Genomic DNA, 20,791 nt, shown 5'->3' on the forward strand with positions numbered 1-20,791 from the left:
TTGGGAGTGGAGAACGGGAGGGTCATTGTCCAGAAGGATCCCTCGATTTAGTTACATGGCAGAAACAAGGAGCTTTCAGAGGCCAGGGTCTCCAATAAACGTGGTACAAGTGCAATGCAAATTATAGCCACAAAATTAAATCGTAAGTGGTTAAGAGCATTTGCCTTGTGTGTGAGCCAGGGACTCTGGAGGGTTCAAGATGCAGCCAATCTGTTTCAGATATAATTGTTTAATTAATTTACAAAGAACCCGTCCAAAAAGACAAACACACTTTACACACATGCACCTCCCAAAAGCACCATCATGCATGCATCCTACCCCAACATATGCCAAGGCATCCACCACAACCACAAGCACAACCCCCCGTGGCTTGATCTGCTTTGTACTGGGCGCGAGGGTAAATCTGGTTTTTGGAACCTCCTGTGGAATTTGGCTTTTACCCAACATGTGAAACCCATGCCAACCTTGGCCAACTTCAACATGACTGTGGTGTCGTCACGGTCAGCATCACTGAACAGTTACAGCATATAACAACTTTATTGCTTGGCACTGGGTTTCCTTTTGTCTAATGCCTACTTTTTGTCCAAAATGGAAACATTAAGTATACTGGACAGAAGGTAAAGGACAGGCACTTGTTCAAGTCTGGGCTTTGAAAGCATTCAGAGTGGCTTGGAAATATTCTTCTGTATCGAAGTGTAGAAAACATGAAAATTAAGTAACCTGATGACCCCTTACAGAAGAAAAAATTGCAGAGAAGCAAAAAAACAAAAAAGAAGAAGAAAACAAACTCCACAATAGTAATCTTTTCCAAGTTAACTTGCACAAACATGGCATATGGCTGACATGATCAACATACAAACAACACCTCAATTAGAGTTCTTGCCTGTAATAAAATTCCCCAGAACCAGACCAGCAGCCTAGTTAGGGCTCCAAGGTGTTAGTAAGATTTGAGTTTAAACCAGTCGGCTCCCGGCCTCTGACCCACTGTGAGATGCCGATAGTATCCACCTGGAGGGAAAACAAAGCCTGTACTTTATACAAATAACAATGGAGTGACTACTAACGTTTCCAGACACTGCTAGTCACCTGTAGTAAGGCAAGCAATTACCACACTTGTCCCCTCACACTTCCAGTCCTACAAAACGCATGTCAAATGTTTTCCTATCTACAAAGTCACATAATGACAGAGGGCAGTATACACAAAACGACAAGTTACCCCTCACTGCAGACAGAAAATAAAGCGGATTGGGGGGTGAAAACAGCGCCTTCTCAGTGGCTGCTACTGTTAAAGTTGGGTGAAAACTACCTGAGCTAGGTGGTCATGTTGTTATTGTTGTACTCGGACCCAAACCTATCCACAAATATACAGTAAGTCATCCATGAAGCTGTAATTTCACAACAGAAAAAAAACAGACAAAAAGTACCAAGAGTGGCAAACCACCCTTAACAATAACAACCCTAAATTTTGCTGTACTCCAAGTAAACCATTACCCCCATCTCACCTTTGACTAACTGTATTCGTTCAAATATTAATTCCAAAAAAAAAAAAAGAAAGTATACGAGCCCATGGTGAGGGGGTCAGCTCCTGCAGTAGCCCCTCCTTTACAACAATTTCCACGCCTGCCAGAAACTATTCTCTCTCCTGTCACTTCCTATTATGCCCAGCCAGTGAAAGCTCCATTCACAGGCAGTGTGCGCAGGTTCATGAGGATGGGGGGGAGTGTGTTCATAGGAAAAATCTGCAAAGGCAACACAGAGGCAATGTGCGTGTTTGCATCTTTCGCACTTTAAAACTTGGAGTTGTTAAATACGAGGAATATTTAAGGTTAGTACACACACGCTCACTCGAGACACCAGCCACTGCACCATGTCTGCCTTCTACCACCACCAGCTTAACAGGCACAAACCCCACAAACAGGAAATGACAGGTGACATAGCACCCTGACTCCATTGCTGTTCAGCCAGCGCTCAATCTCCCCCTCTGTAAGTGGTTAGCGTTTCTGCCTCCCAGCTCCTGGATTTGTGTGCATTTGCCCCATATTTCAGTTGGTATTTGGTTGACTGCTAACTGTGAACTGACCCAAGTGTTGACGTGTTTTTGCTCACAGGCAAGGTTGGCTCCCACCTTCCATGACAGAGGAAAGCACTCTGCGTTCCTAAATTAAGTGAACAAGAAAATGGAAGGGTTGATATTAAACCTCTGACCCAATGTGAAAAAGAAGATAGTTAATTGACCTGAGCAGCAACTGGGGAAAAAAAAATAATTCTAAATAACTTACCAGCATCCTTAATGTTACTGCTCAGTAGGATTACCTTTAACTGCATTTAGGCCCAATTCACACCTTTGTATGCCGAGGTGCATGTTAACACGTGTGGCTTTACATGTTTTTGTGCATTAAAACTGATGAATTTTCCATACGTTTGTAAAGAGATATTCTGTATATGCCAATTCTGCATGCATCTATAGGTCAGGTCAGGTTGGGGAGCATGCACTGGTACAACGCACTGCCACACCCACTACACGACAAAGCAGCTCAGGATCCTGGTTAGCAAACCCCCAGGCAGAGATGTGGTCCAGCCCCACCCTCCGGAAATCACCATCTATCTGCCGCAGTCAGGTGTTAAGTGGGCATCCCCTTGGCCTGGTCCAGCCACTCGGGTCCTCAACAATGAGGGTCTTGTGAGCTGGATCACCATTAGGGAATCACACCTCTTTCCAGTGACCTCATGACCCCCCCTGCCAGTCGACACTCTGCTGATGTGCCCAAGATATCATTAAAAGGCCTGGCTTTTTGGTTTTTATCAGGACACTCGCAAGCCCATTTTTTATCAGGACACTCGCAAGCCCAGACACTCGGACTCCTCACTCAGTCTCTCAAGAGCCCCAATCACAGCCTCCATTGACTTAGTGTAGATCACAGCATCATCAGCAAAGATCCATGAATCTTTCTTCAGCAAAAGATACCCAACAACTGCTGGATCCCACAACCTTGCCCAACACCCAGTCCATACAAGCATTGAACAGAGTAGGAGTAGAACACACCCCTGACGAACCACAGAATCAACTGGGAAAAACACAGAGGTTCTGTCACCACTCTGCACAGCACTCACTGTACCAGTGTACAGGCCGGCCATGATATTCAGCACAACCTTGAGGGGGTCCCGTAAAATCTCAGGATGTCTCACAGGGCGGCCCAATCAACCATATCAAACGCTTTAATAAAAATCGACAAAGGTTGCAAAGAAACTCTGACGTTATTTGTGTTTGCGCTCCATGGCAACCCTCAGTGCCAGGATGCGGTCGATGGTAGATGTCTTATGCGTGAAACCAGACTGTTGCGGTCGCTGGTAAGTGATCATGGATCCTATTAAGGACGACCCTAGCAAGGACCTTACCCGGCACCGTGAGCAGTGGTACAGTAGTTGCCACAATCCAGGAGATCACCCTTCCATTTCCAGATAGGGACGACAAGTCCCATTTTCCAGTTAGTTGAGATGAAGCCCGTCTCCCAAATGGAAGCAAAGATTGTTTGCAATGCCAGGACGGCCTTACCACCAGCCTGGAAAAGTTCACCCCGGATACCACAGATCCCTGCAGCCTTTCCTACCCTCAGCTGGTTTACTGTGCCATCTTGGTGAGACTTGTTCACAGCTAATTAGAGGATCAGCCTAAAGAACCGTGGACCAGAGATGTCCAACATCCTAGCCAGTCTGGTTTTAAATAAAGTTCTCTAGTAGTGCAAAAAATATGCAGGATGTCACATATTTAAATACTTCTCTGCAGCGATGTGAACAGGGATGTACAATGGAACGGATTTTATTGGCGACTACCTGTGTTATGTGGATATAGAAATAACACAGAGAAACACACAAGTATGACCAAGGCCTTCTCATCTCTGTACCTCACCAAGGTTCAAGGTTTTTATTTAGTCTTGTTAACATGATAAAACATGAAATTGGCCTTTTCAGGAGCACCCATTAACAGATGGAAATACAAATATACATTGAAACAAGAAAGGCTAAGAATTAAACAGAAATTTAAAAATATTGACATACCTGAAAGCAAACTCTTTGCTGACTAGCAGTTTGATAGCACGTTTTTACCAAAATTAGCGACATGACACTTGTGAAGAAGACACTTTACACTCGTAAGAATTTTTATGATCTCCAAATATGCACTTTTAAAAAGATCTATGGCACAGCGAAGAGTTGAGATATTTTCTATTTTTTCCCAACACTGCCCTCTGACACACTCTCTGCTTTGTTGTTTTTTTTTTTTTTTATTTAAACATTTTCATTAAACAATTTTCATCATTTTTGTCTGTTTAATTGTCCCTGTGTTAACAGAAACCGTTCTACAGTTGCTACAAATGCGGCCAAGAGAGAAACGGAAAAGTGGAAGGACTGAATCTGGCAGCTTTTTAAAAACCAGAGAAGCAAGCAGTCAACCAAATTACGACAAGTTTATAAACCCACTCAGATGGTCCACTCTTTAAGCAGCCCTCTCATTTTCAGTAACATTTACATAGAACATGTTGCAAGTTTGCAACTATGACCAAGGAGTGCATCAAACTAATATTATAAAAAAAAATAATTTTAATAGGCTAACTGTTAACTTTATAGCTCTTGGTCAAGAGGAACATCGGCAAAAACTAAACTCACTCCCCTCTGGACAGGCTAAATCACACAGACACCCTGACCTTTTTCTCTCCCAAAATATGCCTTTGGAAACAAACCAAGGTTAAGTTTACCCAAAAACAATTGGTCTGTAGACCACTCGGCTTGTCATTTGTTGAGCACAGTTTTGACTATATACAGCATCGAGGTCTAGTATTCCTAATGTGTAATTTTTTCCTAACCTTTAAATATGACAATCACAGGCCATACTATCACTTGCGCCATGAGCCAACCACAATGGCAGTTCCACAATCCCACTGAAGGTACATTTCTATTGTATTGTCAAGCCCAGATTCTGGTCAAATTGGGGAGCACGCACTGGTATAGCGCATTGCCGCACCCACCACACACTGAAACAGCTCAAGATGCTGGTTGGCAACCCGCCCCCAAAGCAGACACGTGGTCCAGTTCCACCCTCCAGAAATGGTTGTCCGTCTATCTGCCCTTGGCCCGGTCCGGCCACTGAGGCCCTCAACAATGAGCCAGATCACCCCTGGGTAATCACACTACATGGTTGTAGTGCCATAACTGACACTCCCTCACAATGCAGGTTATGTGCCTCATTCGGGACTCCGTGAGCAACACAAGGATTCTCCGAACACACATGGAGTCCTGTATTCATCACGGGTCACAAGATAGCATCCATGTCTCACAAACGGGAAGCATCAGGACCCTAAAGGCTCAGACCTTTGTCCCTTTGCACAGATTTTGGGAACGGCGCACACCCCTTTCAGGCGACCTCATAACCTCCCATGCTCTCCCAATCCGTCTACCGACTCCATGGGAAGATTAAACCTCTCAACGTGATCAGCACACCCTCTGCAGACAGATACCCTGCTGATGGATGTGCCCAAGAGGTTATTAAAGGCCAGAAGCTAGTAAATTTTCCATGTGGCGTCTTTATGCAGGGAGTCCTAAGGTTACGACGTTTCGACATTAAGTTTACAACGCTCACTCCCATAAAAACTTAAAAAAAAAAAAATTGAGACGCGAGTGTTTCGGCTTCCACCGTTAGCATCGCACTTACAGACTACGTGGGTGAACTAGTTTGGTTGCGCGCAGCGGAAGAATACGCAGTAACATGGCGTATGAGTGAGGGAGTTGGCGAACTAGTTTGGTTGCGTGTCGGAGGAAGTGTTTTGTTTGTGTTGCTTCGTTTGGCAATTTTTTGGCCCTTATCATGGCTCCTAAATGAAAGTCTGAGTCTTCAGATGGTAGTGCTTCGAAGAAGAGGAAAGCCATCTCAACTGAAGTGAAATTAGACATTGTAATAAGATCAGAAGGAATAAAGGTAAGGAATTTTTTTGTCATTTTTGTCTGTTACTACAGTACCGTACTGTATATTAGGTCCTTTTCCTTTTTCTGTGGCTTAATTGTGTTTTTATCTTCTAGATTATGATTGTGCAAATGTGTTAGGATAGGTAAGTGACTTAGGTTAGGGTGTGTTTCGACTTAAACCAAAATTCAGGTTACATCACTGTTGTAGGAATGGAACTGTGCCGGAACCCGAGGACCCTCTGAATTAACCGACGACTCGAAACTGATCCCAGGCTGCCAGAGTACGAATTTGTGTGAATGGGCCCGGCAATGGAGTGGAGTCCTGACCAAGGTTGGTTATGGCCAGGACAGGCATGAGTACCCATATAAGCTAAAGCAGAAAAATTAGTTTTTGGAAAGGTATGGATCAATTGACAGACAGACAAGAAAAGTGCCACATAGCGGATAGACAGTAACTTAACTTGCTAACAAGGGATCAAAAGTTCAATAGATGGAATCACGAATATCAAAGAGAGTAATATCTTATGTTTTATATTCTTTAACTCTACCTAAAACTGAATAAACCTCCCAGCTCTCTGTACCCCCCTTCAATTCTATTCAGTCTGGAGAGATCACAAAGTGACAGCCATCAACTAACTGGAATGCACCAACTACTGCTGTGCCAGTTCCCAAAGTATTTCATCCCACTGAGCTTATGATTTCTGAACAGCCTGACTTGACCAATTATACTAGGTTGCCATTTCCTGTACTCTTCAGGGATTGGCTCTTTTACTTCCAGGTCATCTATATTGCTGCATCATAGGAAGATTAATATAGCCTGCAAAGCACATCTGACTGTCCTTTAAGGAAAAACAGACATTAAGAATAGTGGAAAGAGCACATCACTGATGCTTATGTTGGAGGTGAGCTTGAGGGAATGACCTGAACCTTCACTTTACGTTACGCATTATATATGAAAAGCCATAAACACGTACTGTTAACAACAATCGCTTAAGGACGAACCGTATGTGTGCGGAGAACTAGGTGCATCAGCATGGCACAACACATTCAGAAGCTCCCAACACGTAAAACAGAAGCAGAAAGACGTGGTATAAACTCACACAGAAACAAAACTGAAAGGCTGGGGGTTGTTCCATATGCGCAAGGCTTGCAAGTGGCTTGTCAATACGGTCAGAAAAAGAAGACCCTCGAGTGCCCCCTTGCACACGACGCATCAAACGAAAGGGGAGCAGATTGTTACAGTTATGTAACTGGCCCTTCTGCCATCCTTCCTCGCCAGGAGATACGTGTGGGGAACTTCCGATGGCGCACAAAGGCAGCCAAGAGGATCCTGCCGTGATAATTCAATTTGCTCCTCTCACTGCACTCTCCTAAAAAGCTATTTTCTCCCAACGAGGGGCTATTATATCTCCCTCCCGCTGTCTCAAGTTTCCGTTGCGGAGATTAAAAATAAAACAATTATAAAAGAATAAGACTGGAGGTGTGCAAATGCCGATAGGGTGACCTTACATAATACCCCCTTATCTTTCTGTGCCATGAACAAATTGCACTTGCACCACAACTTTGGAAAGAGGTGCATTGTGAGAGGTCAGGAATGTCAATCAAGCAAATCAGTATGCAGAAAGAAGTGCAAGCCATTTGCCAGCCTCTCTTTCTTAATGTCAGAAACAACAAGAGATAAAGTGTGATTTTATGGAGCGTGCATTCTTAGGATATGACACTCCAGGTATCTGACAGCGCGAACGTCCTGTTCTGCTCAAGAAGTGGCTACTCCACAGCCAAAAAAAAATTACAAGCCAATACAGTAAAATATGTTCCACAAGCAGACAGTGCTTGCTAGCTTGATTTTTTTTAGAATTCAAGAAATCCGGTCCCTTTGCCTCTGCTCTCAATTTCTGATGCTCTACATGGACATACATGACCGTTTTGCTTCAAGTTTATGTAAAACCACATGGTCAATCCATTCAGCTTATTTTTTTATGAGATCTTTAAATCAATTAGCGCCCCTCCAATAAGCCCCACGGTTTAGCTAAAGCAACAACAGTTAATGCCTCACCTTCTTTGAAACTGAAGACACGTTCATCCCAAAGCGCTGGGCTCTCTTCTTCAGCTGGTCAACATTCACCTGAAACACAACACAAAGTTCAGCCCTGACCAGTCCATGCATTTAGTGACTTCAAACTGGAGGCGACCACTATGGACTCCTGTGGTCGTAAACAGCAAGCATTTGCTTTCGAGTCCTTAGGCTTGGCCACTGAGCAAACTGATTAATAATGAATGAAGTGCAGGGATGATGGGCTACCATTCTATTAGGATTTGCTGTGCAGCAGTGTGGACAATTGGCAGAGAGCATCCTTTATTTGCTATACGTACCTTCCTTACTCTACAAAAAGGTGAGAGCGACATAAGCCACTGAATTGGTCATTTTAAGCTGCCACTTTGCAGGAGGAGATGGGGGGGGGGGGGAAGAGGGAAAAAAGAAAAAAAAAAAAAAAAAAAAAAGACAGCTTACTTACGCTTGGTTTGCTGGTCACTGAAGATCCTGAAATGAGAAATAATTTCTGCTGTTAATCTGTTTTCCAAGAAAGTGCTGGTCACTCGGCCCACTGCCAGGTCCCCTGGCACAATGAACTACTGCTCTACAGAGGACAATCCTCCCCCACGGCTACTGCTGCCTTTGCTGATGAATCAAAACTTGAACTGGATCCAGCTACTGCGTGTGACCCGTGGTCTGCAGTTAAACCGTCAACTGGACAAAAAATGAACAAGTAAGATACCCAACAGCCTACATGCACCTAAGAGCAACGGGAGCAAGCTTACAGCTTAAAGCTCAAGCAAATGGTGGGAAAGAAAACTTGCTTAAAATCATTTATAAAAAAAAAAAGCAGAGATTTTAGAAGTTAAAAAAAAAAAAAAAATCAAACTTAACTCCTCCCCATAAAAGTTATAGTGCAGCATTAGCAACTTTACAGACAAAGATGTTAACGGAGGTGATGGCAGTGGCCTTCAGATAGCATGTGCATGCACGGGGGCTTTCACAAAAGTAATGCTAACAAAACATTAGAAGACTCTGGATGACAACAGGCCATTCAGCCCAACAAAGCTCGCCAGTCCTCCCCACTTATTTCTTCCAAAAAACATCAAGTCGAGTTTTGAACGTCCCTAAAGTCCTTCTGTCTACCACAGTACTTGGTCTCTTATTCCAAGTGTCTATCGTTCTTTGTGTAAAGAAAAACGTCCTAATGTTTGTGTAAGTTTCCCCTTCACAAGTTTCCAGCTGTGTCCTTGATGAGCTCATTTTAAAGTCCCCGTCTCGATCCACTGCACTAATTCACTTCACTCAGGTCTCCTCTTAAATCTTCTGTGAAGGCTCAGCTCTTTTCATCTTTCCTCATAACTCATCCCCTGTAGCCCTCAATCAGCCTCATCGCTCTTCTCTGGACCTTTTCTAGTGCTGCCATGTTCTTTTTGTATCCTGGAGACCATTGCACACAGTACTCCAGATGAGGCCTCACCAGTGTGTTATAAAGGTTGAGCAGAACCTCCTGTGACTTGTACTGCACACATCAAGGCACTATATAACCTGACATTCTGTTAGCCTTCTTAATGGCTTCTGAACACTGTCGGGAAGTCGATAGCTTAGAGTCCACTATGACTCCTAAATCCTTCTCATAAGGTGGACTCTCGATTTTCTGACCGCCCGTTGTGTATTCAAACTACACATTTTTACTTCCTATGTGTAACTCTTTACATTTACTGACTAAATTTCATCTGCCCAAGCCTGTCTGCTATCCAAGTCCTTCAGTGATGATATAACAGATTCCAAATTATCTACTAATCCTCCTATTTTGGTATCATCTGCAAACTTAACCAGCTTGTTACTTATATTCCTATCTAAATTATTTATATTTATTAATAATAGCTGTGGCCCTAGCACTGACCCTTTACCTTACAACTCTGGTGGCTATGGCTACATAGGTGCTCAGGAACAGCAATTAAGAGCAGAATGCTAGAGCCTTATGCTAAATTAATTCATTTCTTCCCCCTCAAACACCACCTGGTACTCCAGAATGACAAAGCAGAAACAGAATCTTAGAAACTTTAATTGCAAATCTCTCTATTATAATAAACAAATCCTGGGATGAGACGCGACTTTTTCAGAGAGATACTTTCACGTCCCGCGAGATTTCACCATGCCCGAGGCCAGAAATAAAAGACAAAGAGTAGATGACAAAATGTCATAAAGAATTAAAAAATGTTGGTGCGATACACATGCAGAGCAGTTTAGAGATAATGAATGTACTAAAATTAAAAAGACTCAAATAAAGGATAAAGATCGCATTAGCGCAAACAAACAGAGATCATCTAATTCGTGTTGCCATCAGGGAAAAGTACCGTTTCTTCCCAATGAAGAGGTGTATCCGCAAGAAATAAAAGATTTGTTGTTTGGTGAAAGTGAAATCCACGTAGACGAGCGGCAGAGAAGCAAAGTGGCTGGAGCATAGCGCAGGCCGGGGTTCTTCTTGGGTCTGATGCTGCAAGCTGTTCATGCCTGGATCTGGGAATTTTCTGCCATTGTCCTTTTCAGATCCTCGCATCATCTGCTAGGATGGATAGAGTACAATGGTGGTCAGCTAATTTCTCTCCAGAGGTGTTCATATGAGTAAAATTTTGAGTTCTCACTGGACACCCCAATGACATTTCCAGAGTTGTCCCTAAGCCACTCATGTATTGTCTTTGCTTTGTGCTTAAGACGACAGTCCTGTCGGAAGGTGAACCTTTGGCCCAGTCTAAAATCCAGAATACTGTGGAGGGGTTTTTCATTAAGTCTATCTGGACTTACTTCCTTCAGCATTCCCTCTGCCTTGTCTAGTCTCCCAGATCTTGATGCTGTTACCATCTTGCTTCACTGTCAGAATGGTATTGTATTGTGCTAGTGATAATCAGGTTCCCAGTTTCCTCTGGACATGATGATTAGAATTGACACTAAATGGTTCATTCTTGGTTTCATCAGGGCAGAAAATTTTGAACAGTCTGAGAGTTTTTTAGGTGTCTTTTTGTTAACTCCAAGCAGGCTTTGAAAGGTTGTCTGCCCACTGACATAAAGCCCAGATTACTGGAATACTGCAGTTTAGGTTTGTCCTTCTGGAAGGTTATCCAATCTCCACATAGCTTCTCCACAGCTCAGCCAAAGTGACTATCGGGTTCTTGGTCACCCACTCTCATCATGGCTCTTCTCCCACAATTACTCAGTTTGGCCAATCAGCCATCACTAGGAATAATCATGATTGCTCCAAACATCTTGCATTTAACAATTATGTAGGTCACTGTGCCCTTGGGAACTTTCAATGGAGCAACTTTTCTCTCTTATCCATCCCCAGATCTCAGCTTTACCGCAATCCTGCCTCTAAGCTTTTTCAGGAAATTCCTTCTACTTCACGGCTCAACTGTGGGACCTTCTAGACAGGCATATGCTCAGAAGATGGTGTAGAAACATCTCGGTGATGGTCAATAGAATGGGATGCACCTGTGCCAAATTTCCAGTGTCATAGCAAAGGGTCTGAATACTTGCGTCCAGTTTTTTTTTTCCTAAAGCCCTGCTTTAGCTTAGTCATTCTGGGGTCTGAATACTTTCCAAAGGCACTATATCACTGTAGTAACCGCTTTACAAGTTGATATGGCACCCTGGAGTAATATAAATGGCAGTGTTTATCTATCACCATGTGGAGTTGGATATATCAGCTGGTTTAAAAAAAAAAAAAGGGGAAATTGTACACATGCATGCTTATTGTTCTTCATGGTTAGGGTTGTTGCCAGAAAAGCGGGAAAGGCGAGCAGAAAAACAAATCCCTGCCTGGAATATTCCAGATCAATTATTACATACTGTACATGTCCCGATGCTCAGTTTTACATTTGAATAACATTTTAAACCCAGAAGATATCAAAAAGACCTGTTATTATTATGTAACATTTACAACAATTAACTTAATAACTGAACATTAATTAGCATAAGTAAGTTGAAGTCGTCATTTTGGCAATTGCTATAACACTCAACAGTCGCATACACGTAAACGTTACAGGACAGTTATCAAACTTTAAGGCAGTAGATTTATTGCAGCTACCTAAAATAGGAATAAATTTGAGTGTAAAAAAAAAAAAATCACACTCAAACAGGGTTTTATATATATATATATATATATATATATATATATATATATATATATATATATATATATATATATATATATATATATATATATATATATATATATATATATATATATATATATATATATATATATATATATATATGGCTCCACCCATGTGGTAGTAAAACAGGACAAACTTTACAAATCAATAAATAAGTATTACTAGCTAAGCAGAGGCAAGGTATGCTCCAGCACGTGGCGAGAGGTAGACCGACGTGAACAGAGGGTAGCACGTGAGTGATGAGAACCCCACCCGGCTCCCTACTCCCGAGGCCCCACCCATTTACCCCTCACCTTGGCCAGCAGTATCTGACTCAGTTAGCACAAATAAAAATCGGTCCTGCAAGCGACCTATGACACAGCACAATGAGAGAAATCACAAAACCAACCAGAATGTTCAAGCAAAATTATAGAAAAATTATGTTAACTCTAATGGATTATTTTTTATCTCAACCACACCTTTCCAGGTCGATGGATAGGTCATGGTGGACCATTGCCATGGCCTCCACACTCCCCTGATTTGACACCCTGTGATTTCTGGTTATGGGGTATGGTGAAAGAGCACGTGTATAGTAGGAAAGTTCGTGAGATCACTGACCTGAAGGACAGAATATGAACTACTAGCCAACCCGCAGCGTACCATACGCCGCATAATCAGGCCGGTTTTTTAATGATTTAAGCACAGGGAGAAAATTAACATTTGAAAAATCGGTAATGTAATAAATCAGCAAGAAAAGCAAGATTGTAACAATGCACGGAACGAACCAACACACAATCGTCCATGACTGAAAACTGGCGGACCGCCATCGCGCCTTCTCCTGCCAGACGGAGGGAAAAGGGGAGCACGGCGCTCAGGCGCGGAGGGTGGAACAGGAGGAGAAGAGGACGGACGTCTATTCCGCTCCCTCCGTCATGCTATTCCGCCGATTTCTTGTCCAGTATGCACTGCCTGCTCATGTGCCCACCTCCATCTCATCACTTGAGTCGTTGTCGTCTTTGCAGATGCACCTGTGACTCTCGTAGACTATTCATTGCTCTGTGCGCTTAGTAGCGAGGTGGGAGGGGGGTGTGTACAAAGGGTAGGGACGTAATCAGTGAGAGTGTATGAGTCGCACTTAGTGGGAATTCCACGGTTTGCAGCCCGAATGGGGTTCAACGGCTCACCCATGCCTCTCAGCGCCGGGTAGACACACGCTCAATCTCATGCATAATTATTTATTGAATGCTAAACACTTCTGGAAAGACACGGTTGTCTAAAACGGGTTGGTTTGAGAATACAACAGTAAGTGAATGAAAAGATGGAACTCTGAAGTGAGCAAAAAACAACACAATAGTGAAACCGCGGCATATAGCGAGGGATCACCGTACAACAGAAAGTGAATGAAAAGATGGAACTCTGGAGAGAGCAACATATAATTGTCCGTGAGTGAAGAAGACGCATGTTTGTCGTGGATGCAAATTGCTGTTGTGTAGCGTGTAAAAACAGTTTGCTATGGTGCACGCAGTTGTGCGTCACAACCAAAAACTTGTTTTTTAAAGACTGCTTACATCATTGCGTTTTAATCTCAGTTGTAAAGGATTGTTTTAAAGATCCCATGAGATACCCCTCGCAAACCGTTTTACATGCTGCATATGGCGATTCACCTCCGCGAGAAACATGCCTCTATGAACAGTCAACGTGGCTCAGAGGTGCAAGTGGCCTCTACGACAGACGAATATAAATAACGCCGTTTTTCTGTGTCGTCGCGTCCAAGTTGGTGGGCGTGGCTCTGCGAGTTGTCGTCGTATCCAATGGTCTTGTAGTTGGTGGGTGTGGCTCCTCTCCTGTGTGTGCCATAGGTGTCTTACTTGTCGGCGGCTTAGTGAATCCATGCCCCTTCCGGCATGCTTTCCATGGGTGTCTTGCCTTAGTGAATATATATATATTCCTCGTGAAATGTGTGTCCGGGATTTAAATGGTACTGTTGCTCATTGGTTTTTGTGTAATGAACATGAATGTGAACAGGTTGAGACATTCCTGTAAATCATCTTGCACATATGAAGTATGTTTTGTGAATAAATAGTTTCAACCATGCAAATGTTAACATAATTTTGACTTGCCCTGTGTGTGTGCGCGTGTGTGTGTGTATATATATATAGAACGGCGTACTGCACGATAACATGCAGTGAATACACTTCCTAGTTTTCCTCCGCTTTCTCTGCACGTTTAGCATTCGTTTGCTAAGAGGTTAATGCGCTTTCTGCTTCCTGAGCAGCTCTTCTTTTCTCCACTCTAGTTGCCCGCATCTTTTCCTTCGTCAGCATCTTTTTGCATTAAAACTGATCAAGTCAGTGTTTGTGTTGCAAATACTTAGAGTATGGTTTTCTTTCATTGTTCATTTAAATCTTCAATCTGCCTCAAGAATAATTAAAGATATGAAGAGGAAGGGGAATAGACAGCGAAGGTGGTAAGGAATGAGAATGGTGCCTGTACGCATGCGCCGCACGGCCACCTGCTGGGCACTACCGAGAGTTGATTCTACAATAAAATAAAATAAAAAGAGGAATAACCTTGGAGGTCAATCATCACCCCGAAAGCGGATAGTAGATGTCACGTAATATATGTGTACCAAATTTCAGGTCAATCAGTCAAACGGTTTGCGAGCTACAGGTGATTTAAAATCCTGGACGAACAGTCACGGTAGCATGATAGATAGAGAGATAGAAGTGAAAAGCACTATAGATAGATAGATAGAGAGATAGAAGTGAAAAGCACTATAGATAGATAGAGAGATAGAAGTGAAAAGCACTATAGATAGATAGATAGAGAGATAGAAGTGAAAAGCACGATAGATAGATAGATAGAGAGATAGAAGTGAAAAGCACGATAGATAGAGAGATAGAGAGAGAGAGAGAGAGAGAGAGAGAGAGAGAGAGAGAGAGAGAGAGAGAGAGAGATAGATAGATAGACACACACACAAGATTAAGCAGAAATATTGCCTGCCAGCCATCTCTGGTATTGGGAAGCGCTATACCAGAACACAAAATTTTCCACAGCTTTGCTGAAAGCACAATCTGAGTGGATGCTGATGACACCATTTGGCCAGAATAGTTCCACTGGTAACCCTTTTTGTGGATTATTCACTGAAGTCGACAATGTAACTAAATATAATTAATATAAGAAAATAAAAATTTTGGATGATACACAGAAAATAATGGTACATTAACTATGATAAAAAGAGGACACCCTTTGACGTCTTGATAACCTTTATAATCTCGCGATGAGATATTGGGACAGTTTAACAAACAAGAGGCAGTGGTCTTTTACTTGTAAAAATTTCTTTCATAGTATCATTAAGAAAAAAAAAGTATGCGTCAAGGCTTGCCTTTTAATTGAGCAAACAAATGAAAATTACACTGCAGGTGCTATGGAGTACAGAGAGGCATCCTGACCAGGATGGACGATAATTTCTTGACTGGACTAGGAGGCCATAATGGATGGACTGGGTGAACATGCATGTCAGGAGCATGGAGGAGTGGGAGTTGGAGCCTGAAAAACGCAGCCCTGTCAGGGTCTTTGGGCGCCAGCAGAGGGCGCTGCCAGAGGGGTGGACACTCTTCGCTTCCACACGACCTGGGTTTGACACCAGAAGCAGTTTCCGGGTCTGGTTCAAAAGAAGCCCACATCATCACCTTGGAGGGTCAGAGTCAGGAGACAACAGGTGACAATCTACTGGAGGAGGAAGAAGAGAATTTGTAATTATATGTGAGTATTTGGGCTGGTGGCTGTGTGGAAAATTGTTGGTGACAAAAATATTTTATTTGAACCTGGAATTATGTTGGCTGCCATGATGTCTGCTGTTTGGGGTTCAGTGGTGCCCCCTTGTGGTTACAATGCACATAATAAAATAAAAGAGATGAGATACTACTATGCTTATTTAAAATTATCCAGAGAAGCATTTAACCTCTGTAAATATGTTGAAATCAGGTGAAACATATCCATAAAATACCAGTATAAAAACAGATATTTTAAAATGTTCTGCCTCTTCACCACACTCACTTTTCTAAAGACTAGGATGTGAATTAACCTGCCAGATAAACTACCTGATATGCTACACTTCTTCACATCCCTTTTGCTTGCTAGTCGGCTCGTCACTCGTGTCTTTATACTAGAATTTCTACCAGCCAGCTCTGTCCGTATGTGCATATGGACAGAATTCCTGACTTCCCTTCTTGCAGAGCTCGACTTAATTCTTTGCAACACACTAAGGGCACTGAGGAATACAATTTTGGATTCAATTATTTTCTTTCTGACTTGAGGCATAAATCTTAAACTTTGTTTCTAAATTATAGCTTGCTGTCTTGAATGGGCTCTGCCAACACTTCATCAGTGAGAATGAAGACAGCAGGATAAACTGGAAGATGCACCTGGATAGGGTGAAGTGTGAATTGCAAATAAAGTGCCCTATAATGTTGAAAAGGCTTTCAAATTACAGTTTTAATTCCATTAAGGAAAAAAAAAAAAAGTCACATGGCAGGAATTGTTAGTGGTCAGCAATAATCAAAGAAACCAACAGCCATTTACTAAGGAGCCACAGAACCACAAACACAACTGCAGCAACACATGTTCCAGTTTCGAATAAATTGGCTTCTTCTCCAGTACAATCCACTCTACAATTCCATCTCTCTTTTCCTCCTCCACTTCTCTCCAGGCAGGTTTCGGCTTTTCTTCACTCCAGACTCCGACTTATTTGGGTGAAGTGTTAGGACTTCCAATAAGTTGGACTAAGGAGCACATCCAATACCACCATATTGCTCCCAGGATGCACTTCCGGGTTAGGCAGACCTTTCACAGTGCCCTCTAGCGGCTCCTCCAAGGACCCCGCCAGGGCTACCTGCCAGAACTACAGCTCCCGTGTGGCACTGTGGGTGTCCAAGTAGGAGCTATGCCAGACTGAAGGTGCCACCCAGTGGACTGGAGGAACACGCGGCCCACATCCATCCATAAACATCTGTAAGTGCCTCCAGGCCGGGTGAAAGATTCCCAGTCGAGAGGCCAGCACAGTCATGCTGTCCATCATACACGCAATAAGCTGTAAGTTGGCTACATCACTTATGTGCGGTCATAAAAGAATAAACTAAGCTGACATTTTCAAAAACACAAAAAAAAAAAAAACTCAAGCCAATTAAAGTATGAATTTTACTGGTCAAGCTATTTAACCATGAGGGCAATTTCTGACAAAGTGCACATTAACATCTCAAGATGTCGGTCTGCTTGTGATTCCAAGAATTAATAAAATAACAGTGGGAGGTCGAGCTTTTAGTTACAGGGCCCCTAAACTTTGGAGTGGTCTGCCTGCTACTATAAGAGATGCCCCTTCGGTCTCAGCTTTTAAATCCCAACTGAAGACTCACTACTTCAGTTTAGCACACCCTGACTAGAGCTGCTGATTAACTGTGCAGACTGCATCTCTGTTGTTAGCCATTAGCACTAAAACATAAGGAACATGGTAGTTAGAATTGATTTCTAACCCTCCTCACCTATTCTGTTTCTCTTCTCGGTACTCAAATGTGCCACTTGGTGCCATGGCCCACCTGCCAAGTTGTTTTGCCTGTCAAAGGTAAAGTCCTCTCTGATGGAGGATCGCAGGAATCATTGGGTAGAGGGGTCCTTTCATCGGATTGGCTAGCCCAGCACTGACTCAGCTGTGGAATGGCCAATAGGGGGAGGCATCTTGAGGGCTGAGGTCTCCAGGACTCTAACAGTAGATGATCTCCCATAATCAGATTTGGATTTGTTTAAATTCTGCTCCGTACTGTTTATACTGCATTGAGAATTTGTTCTCTTCTGTTTACAGTGATCCCTCTCTATATCGCGCTTCGACTTTCGCGGCTTCACACCATCGCGGATTTTAAATGTAAGCATATCTAAATATATATCACAGATTTTTCGCTGGTTCACGGACAATGGGTCTTTTAATTTATGGTACACGCTTCCTCAATTTGTTTGCCCAGTTGATTTCATACAAGGGACGTTATTGGCGGATGGCTTAGAAGCTACCCAATCAGAGCATGTATTACATATTAGCTAAAACTCCTCAATGATGTACGATATGCTTCCCGCGTGGTGCTTGATTGTTTGCTTTTCTATGTCTCTCTCTCACTCTCTCTGCCTGACGGAGGGGGTGTGAGCAGAGGGACTGTTTGCCTAGAAGATACGGACGCTCCTCTAAAAAATACTGCTTTATCGCGGTGCTTCGGCATACTTAAAAGCACGTATTGATTTTTTGATTGTTTGCTTTTCTCTCTCTCTCTCTCTGACATTCTCTGTTCCTGACGGCGCTCCTTAGAAGAGAAGATATGTTTGCATTCTTTTAACTGTGAGAAAGAACTGCCATCTCTGTCTTGTCATGGAGCACAGTTTAAACGTTTGACTAAAGGGTGTTATTTCATGTCTAGAGGGCTCTAATAATGTTAACAGTGTGGGAGAGTTTATAAGGGCTTAAAATATATAAAAATAACCATACAAACATATAGTTTCTACTTCGTGGATTTTCATCTATCGCGGGGGGTTCTGGAACACAACCCCCGCGAACGAGGAGGGATTACTGTATTGTATTGACCCCAACTGCACGCCCAACCTACCTGGAAAGGGGTCTCTTTTTGAACTGCATTTCCTGAGGTTTCTTTCCATTTTTTCCCTTCTTAGAGAGTCAAGGCTGGGGGGCTGTCAAGAGGCAGGGCCTGTTAAAGCCCTTTGCGGCACTTCCTGTGTGATTTTGGGCTATACAACAAATAAATTGTATTGTATTGTATTGTATTGTATTGTACTTGTGTGCGTTGGAGTTCATGCCACCCTCCCTACGTGCCTGATCTTTGCTCCGTGCGACTTTTTCTTGTTTCCGCATAGGATAAAAAGAACTCAAAAGGAAAGCATTTTTGTACCATGGAGGAAGTCAGAGAAAAATCTCTGTTGGCCTTCGACAATATTCCTCAGCTTCCACTAGTGGGAAAACCTTTGGACAAGAGCATTCATTCACATGGAGAGTACTTTGAAGGAGACTAAAAGTTTCAGTAAGTAAAAATTTAAAAAAATTCCAACCCCCAATTCCTGATATTTTTGGGTACCCACTCGTACACTATATAGCAGATGTCTGTGGTTCTTTCTATGAAGATTAAAAATCCTCCACAGCAAGTGTGTTATACACACTTTAACAACCTGGTTTGAAAAGTGCCATTGTATACCTTTAATCTGGGACGTTGGTCTCGGAGAAACCGGGTTAGCACAAGTAAGTTTCTCTGTGAGTAATCCTGTTATGTGGCCATGCAAACCCTTAACTGTATTCTACTTGAAGATTGTGTAGTCTGCATATATCCATTGCACTCAAGTTATCCTGCGCCGGTCTGTGGCCCCCAGTATTTGCTTGGCACATATGCATCCACAGGTGCAGCATTGGTGTGAGGCCAGAAGCACACTTACTGGCACGCCACTCCTTCACAGGGCTCAGTGGGCCAGCCAAGCAGTAAAGAGTGTGCTGTGTGCAAAGCGATAACAAATGTATCAACAAACAGCGAGTACAGATATGTTAAAAGAGTGCGATCATGCGACGCAGTGGCCAGTGTCCATACTGGGAGCCATTGGTGGCCCAGGTCAGGGTTATACAAATAGGATGAATGTTATTAACGTCACAGCACATGAAGGACTAAACCTATTTATCAGACAGAATACAAATGATCCCTTTTAGCTGCGTTTCTGGACAGTTTCATGAAGGCTCATATTTGAGGCTTATGATTCAATAACAAATGCCGGTCACTGAAATGTGTGTGTAGTTTTTCATACAAAAGCAAATGATCATTATTAAGAAAAAGTAATGCACTGTTGGTAATGCATTACATTTTATAATAACTATAAAATATTTAGTTACTTTTCTATTGTAAATAATGAATATAGGAACTACGTTACTTTTAAAAGTACTGCCTGGGAGACACAAACTCCAGACTTGCTTTGGGATTCACAGCAGCCATTGATTACGTTTAATTTATATGACATTGCAGCGTTTTGCCAAAGGAGAACTTGCACATGGAAACTGAGCTTTTTAAGAAACCAGGTTTCTGTCTCAACCGGGTTAATCATCTCATCCTGGTGTTGTGTGTACATGTCAACACAGCTACTGATGCCATAAACATGGACATGGAATAAAAACAAAGCCCTTGGACAGTTTATCAGCATAAATATATTGCTCAAAAAAATGAAAGAAACACTTTTGAGTATAGCATCAAGTCAATGACATTTGTGGGCAATTGATCTGCTCAGTGAAGTAGCAGAGGGGCTTGTTCATCAATTTCAGCTGCTTTGGTGCACTAGAGTGGCCACAATGAGACGACCCACAAAACAGGAATGAATGGGTTAACAGGTGGAGGGAGGCCGCTGACATTTTTCCCTCCTCATCCGTTTTGTCACTCGTTTTGCATTTGGCTACGGTCAGTGTCACTACTGGTAGCATGAGGCCATACCAGGACCCTACAGAGTTGGCACAAGTAGTCCAACTCCTCCAGGATGGCAGGTGCATCAATACGTGGCATTGCCAGAAGGTTTGCTGTGTCTCCCAGCACAGTCTCAAGGGCATGGAGGAGAGTCCAGGAGACAG

At 42.8% G+C, this 20,791-nt stretch overlaps 1 protein-coding gene across 1 annotated transcript in view; it reads right to left on the reverse strand.

The window, feature by feature from the left end:
* The window catches only part of LOC120524864 (SAP domain containing ribonucleoprotein), a 69,563-nt gene that overhangs the window by 17,016 nt on the left and 31,756 nt on the right, over window positions 1-20,791 (reverse strand). The window contains exons 8-9 of the mRNA XM_039746668.1: window positions 8,472-8,497; window positions 8,012-8,080 (exon numbers count right to left, since the gene is read on the reverse strand). Coding sequence (XP_039602602.1) covers window positions 8,012-8,080; window positions 8,472-8,497 — 95 coding nt within the window. The remainder of the gene's footprint in view (window positions 1-8,011; window positions 8,081-8,471; window positions 8,498-20,791) is intronic.

The sequence above is a fragment of the Polypterus senegalus genome, chromosome 3 (genome assembly GCF_016835505.1).
Source record: "Polypterus senegalus isolate Bchr_013 chromosome 3, ASM1683550v1, whole genome shotgun sequence".
NCBI classification, from domain to species: Eukaryota; Metazoa; Chordata; class Cladistia; order Polypteriformes; family Polypteridae; genus Polypterus; species Polypterus senegalus.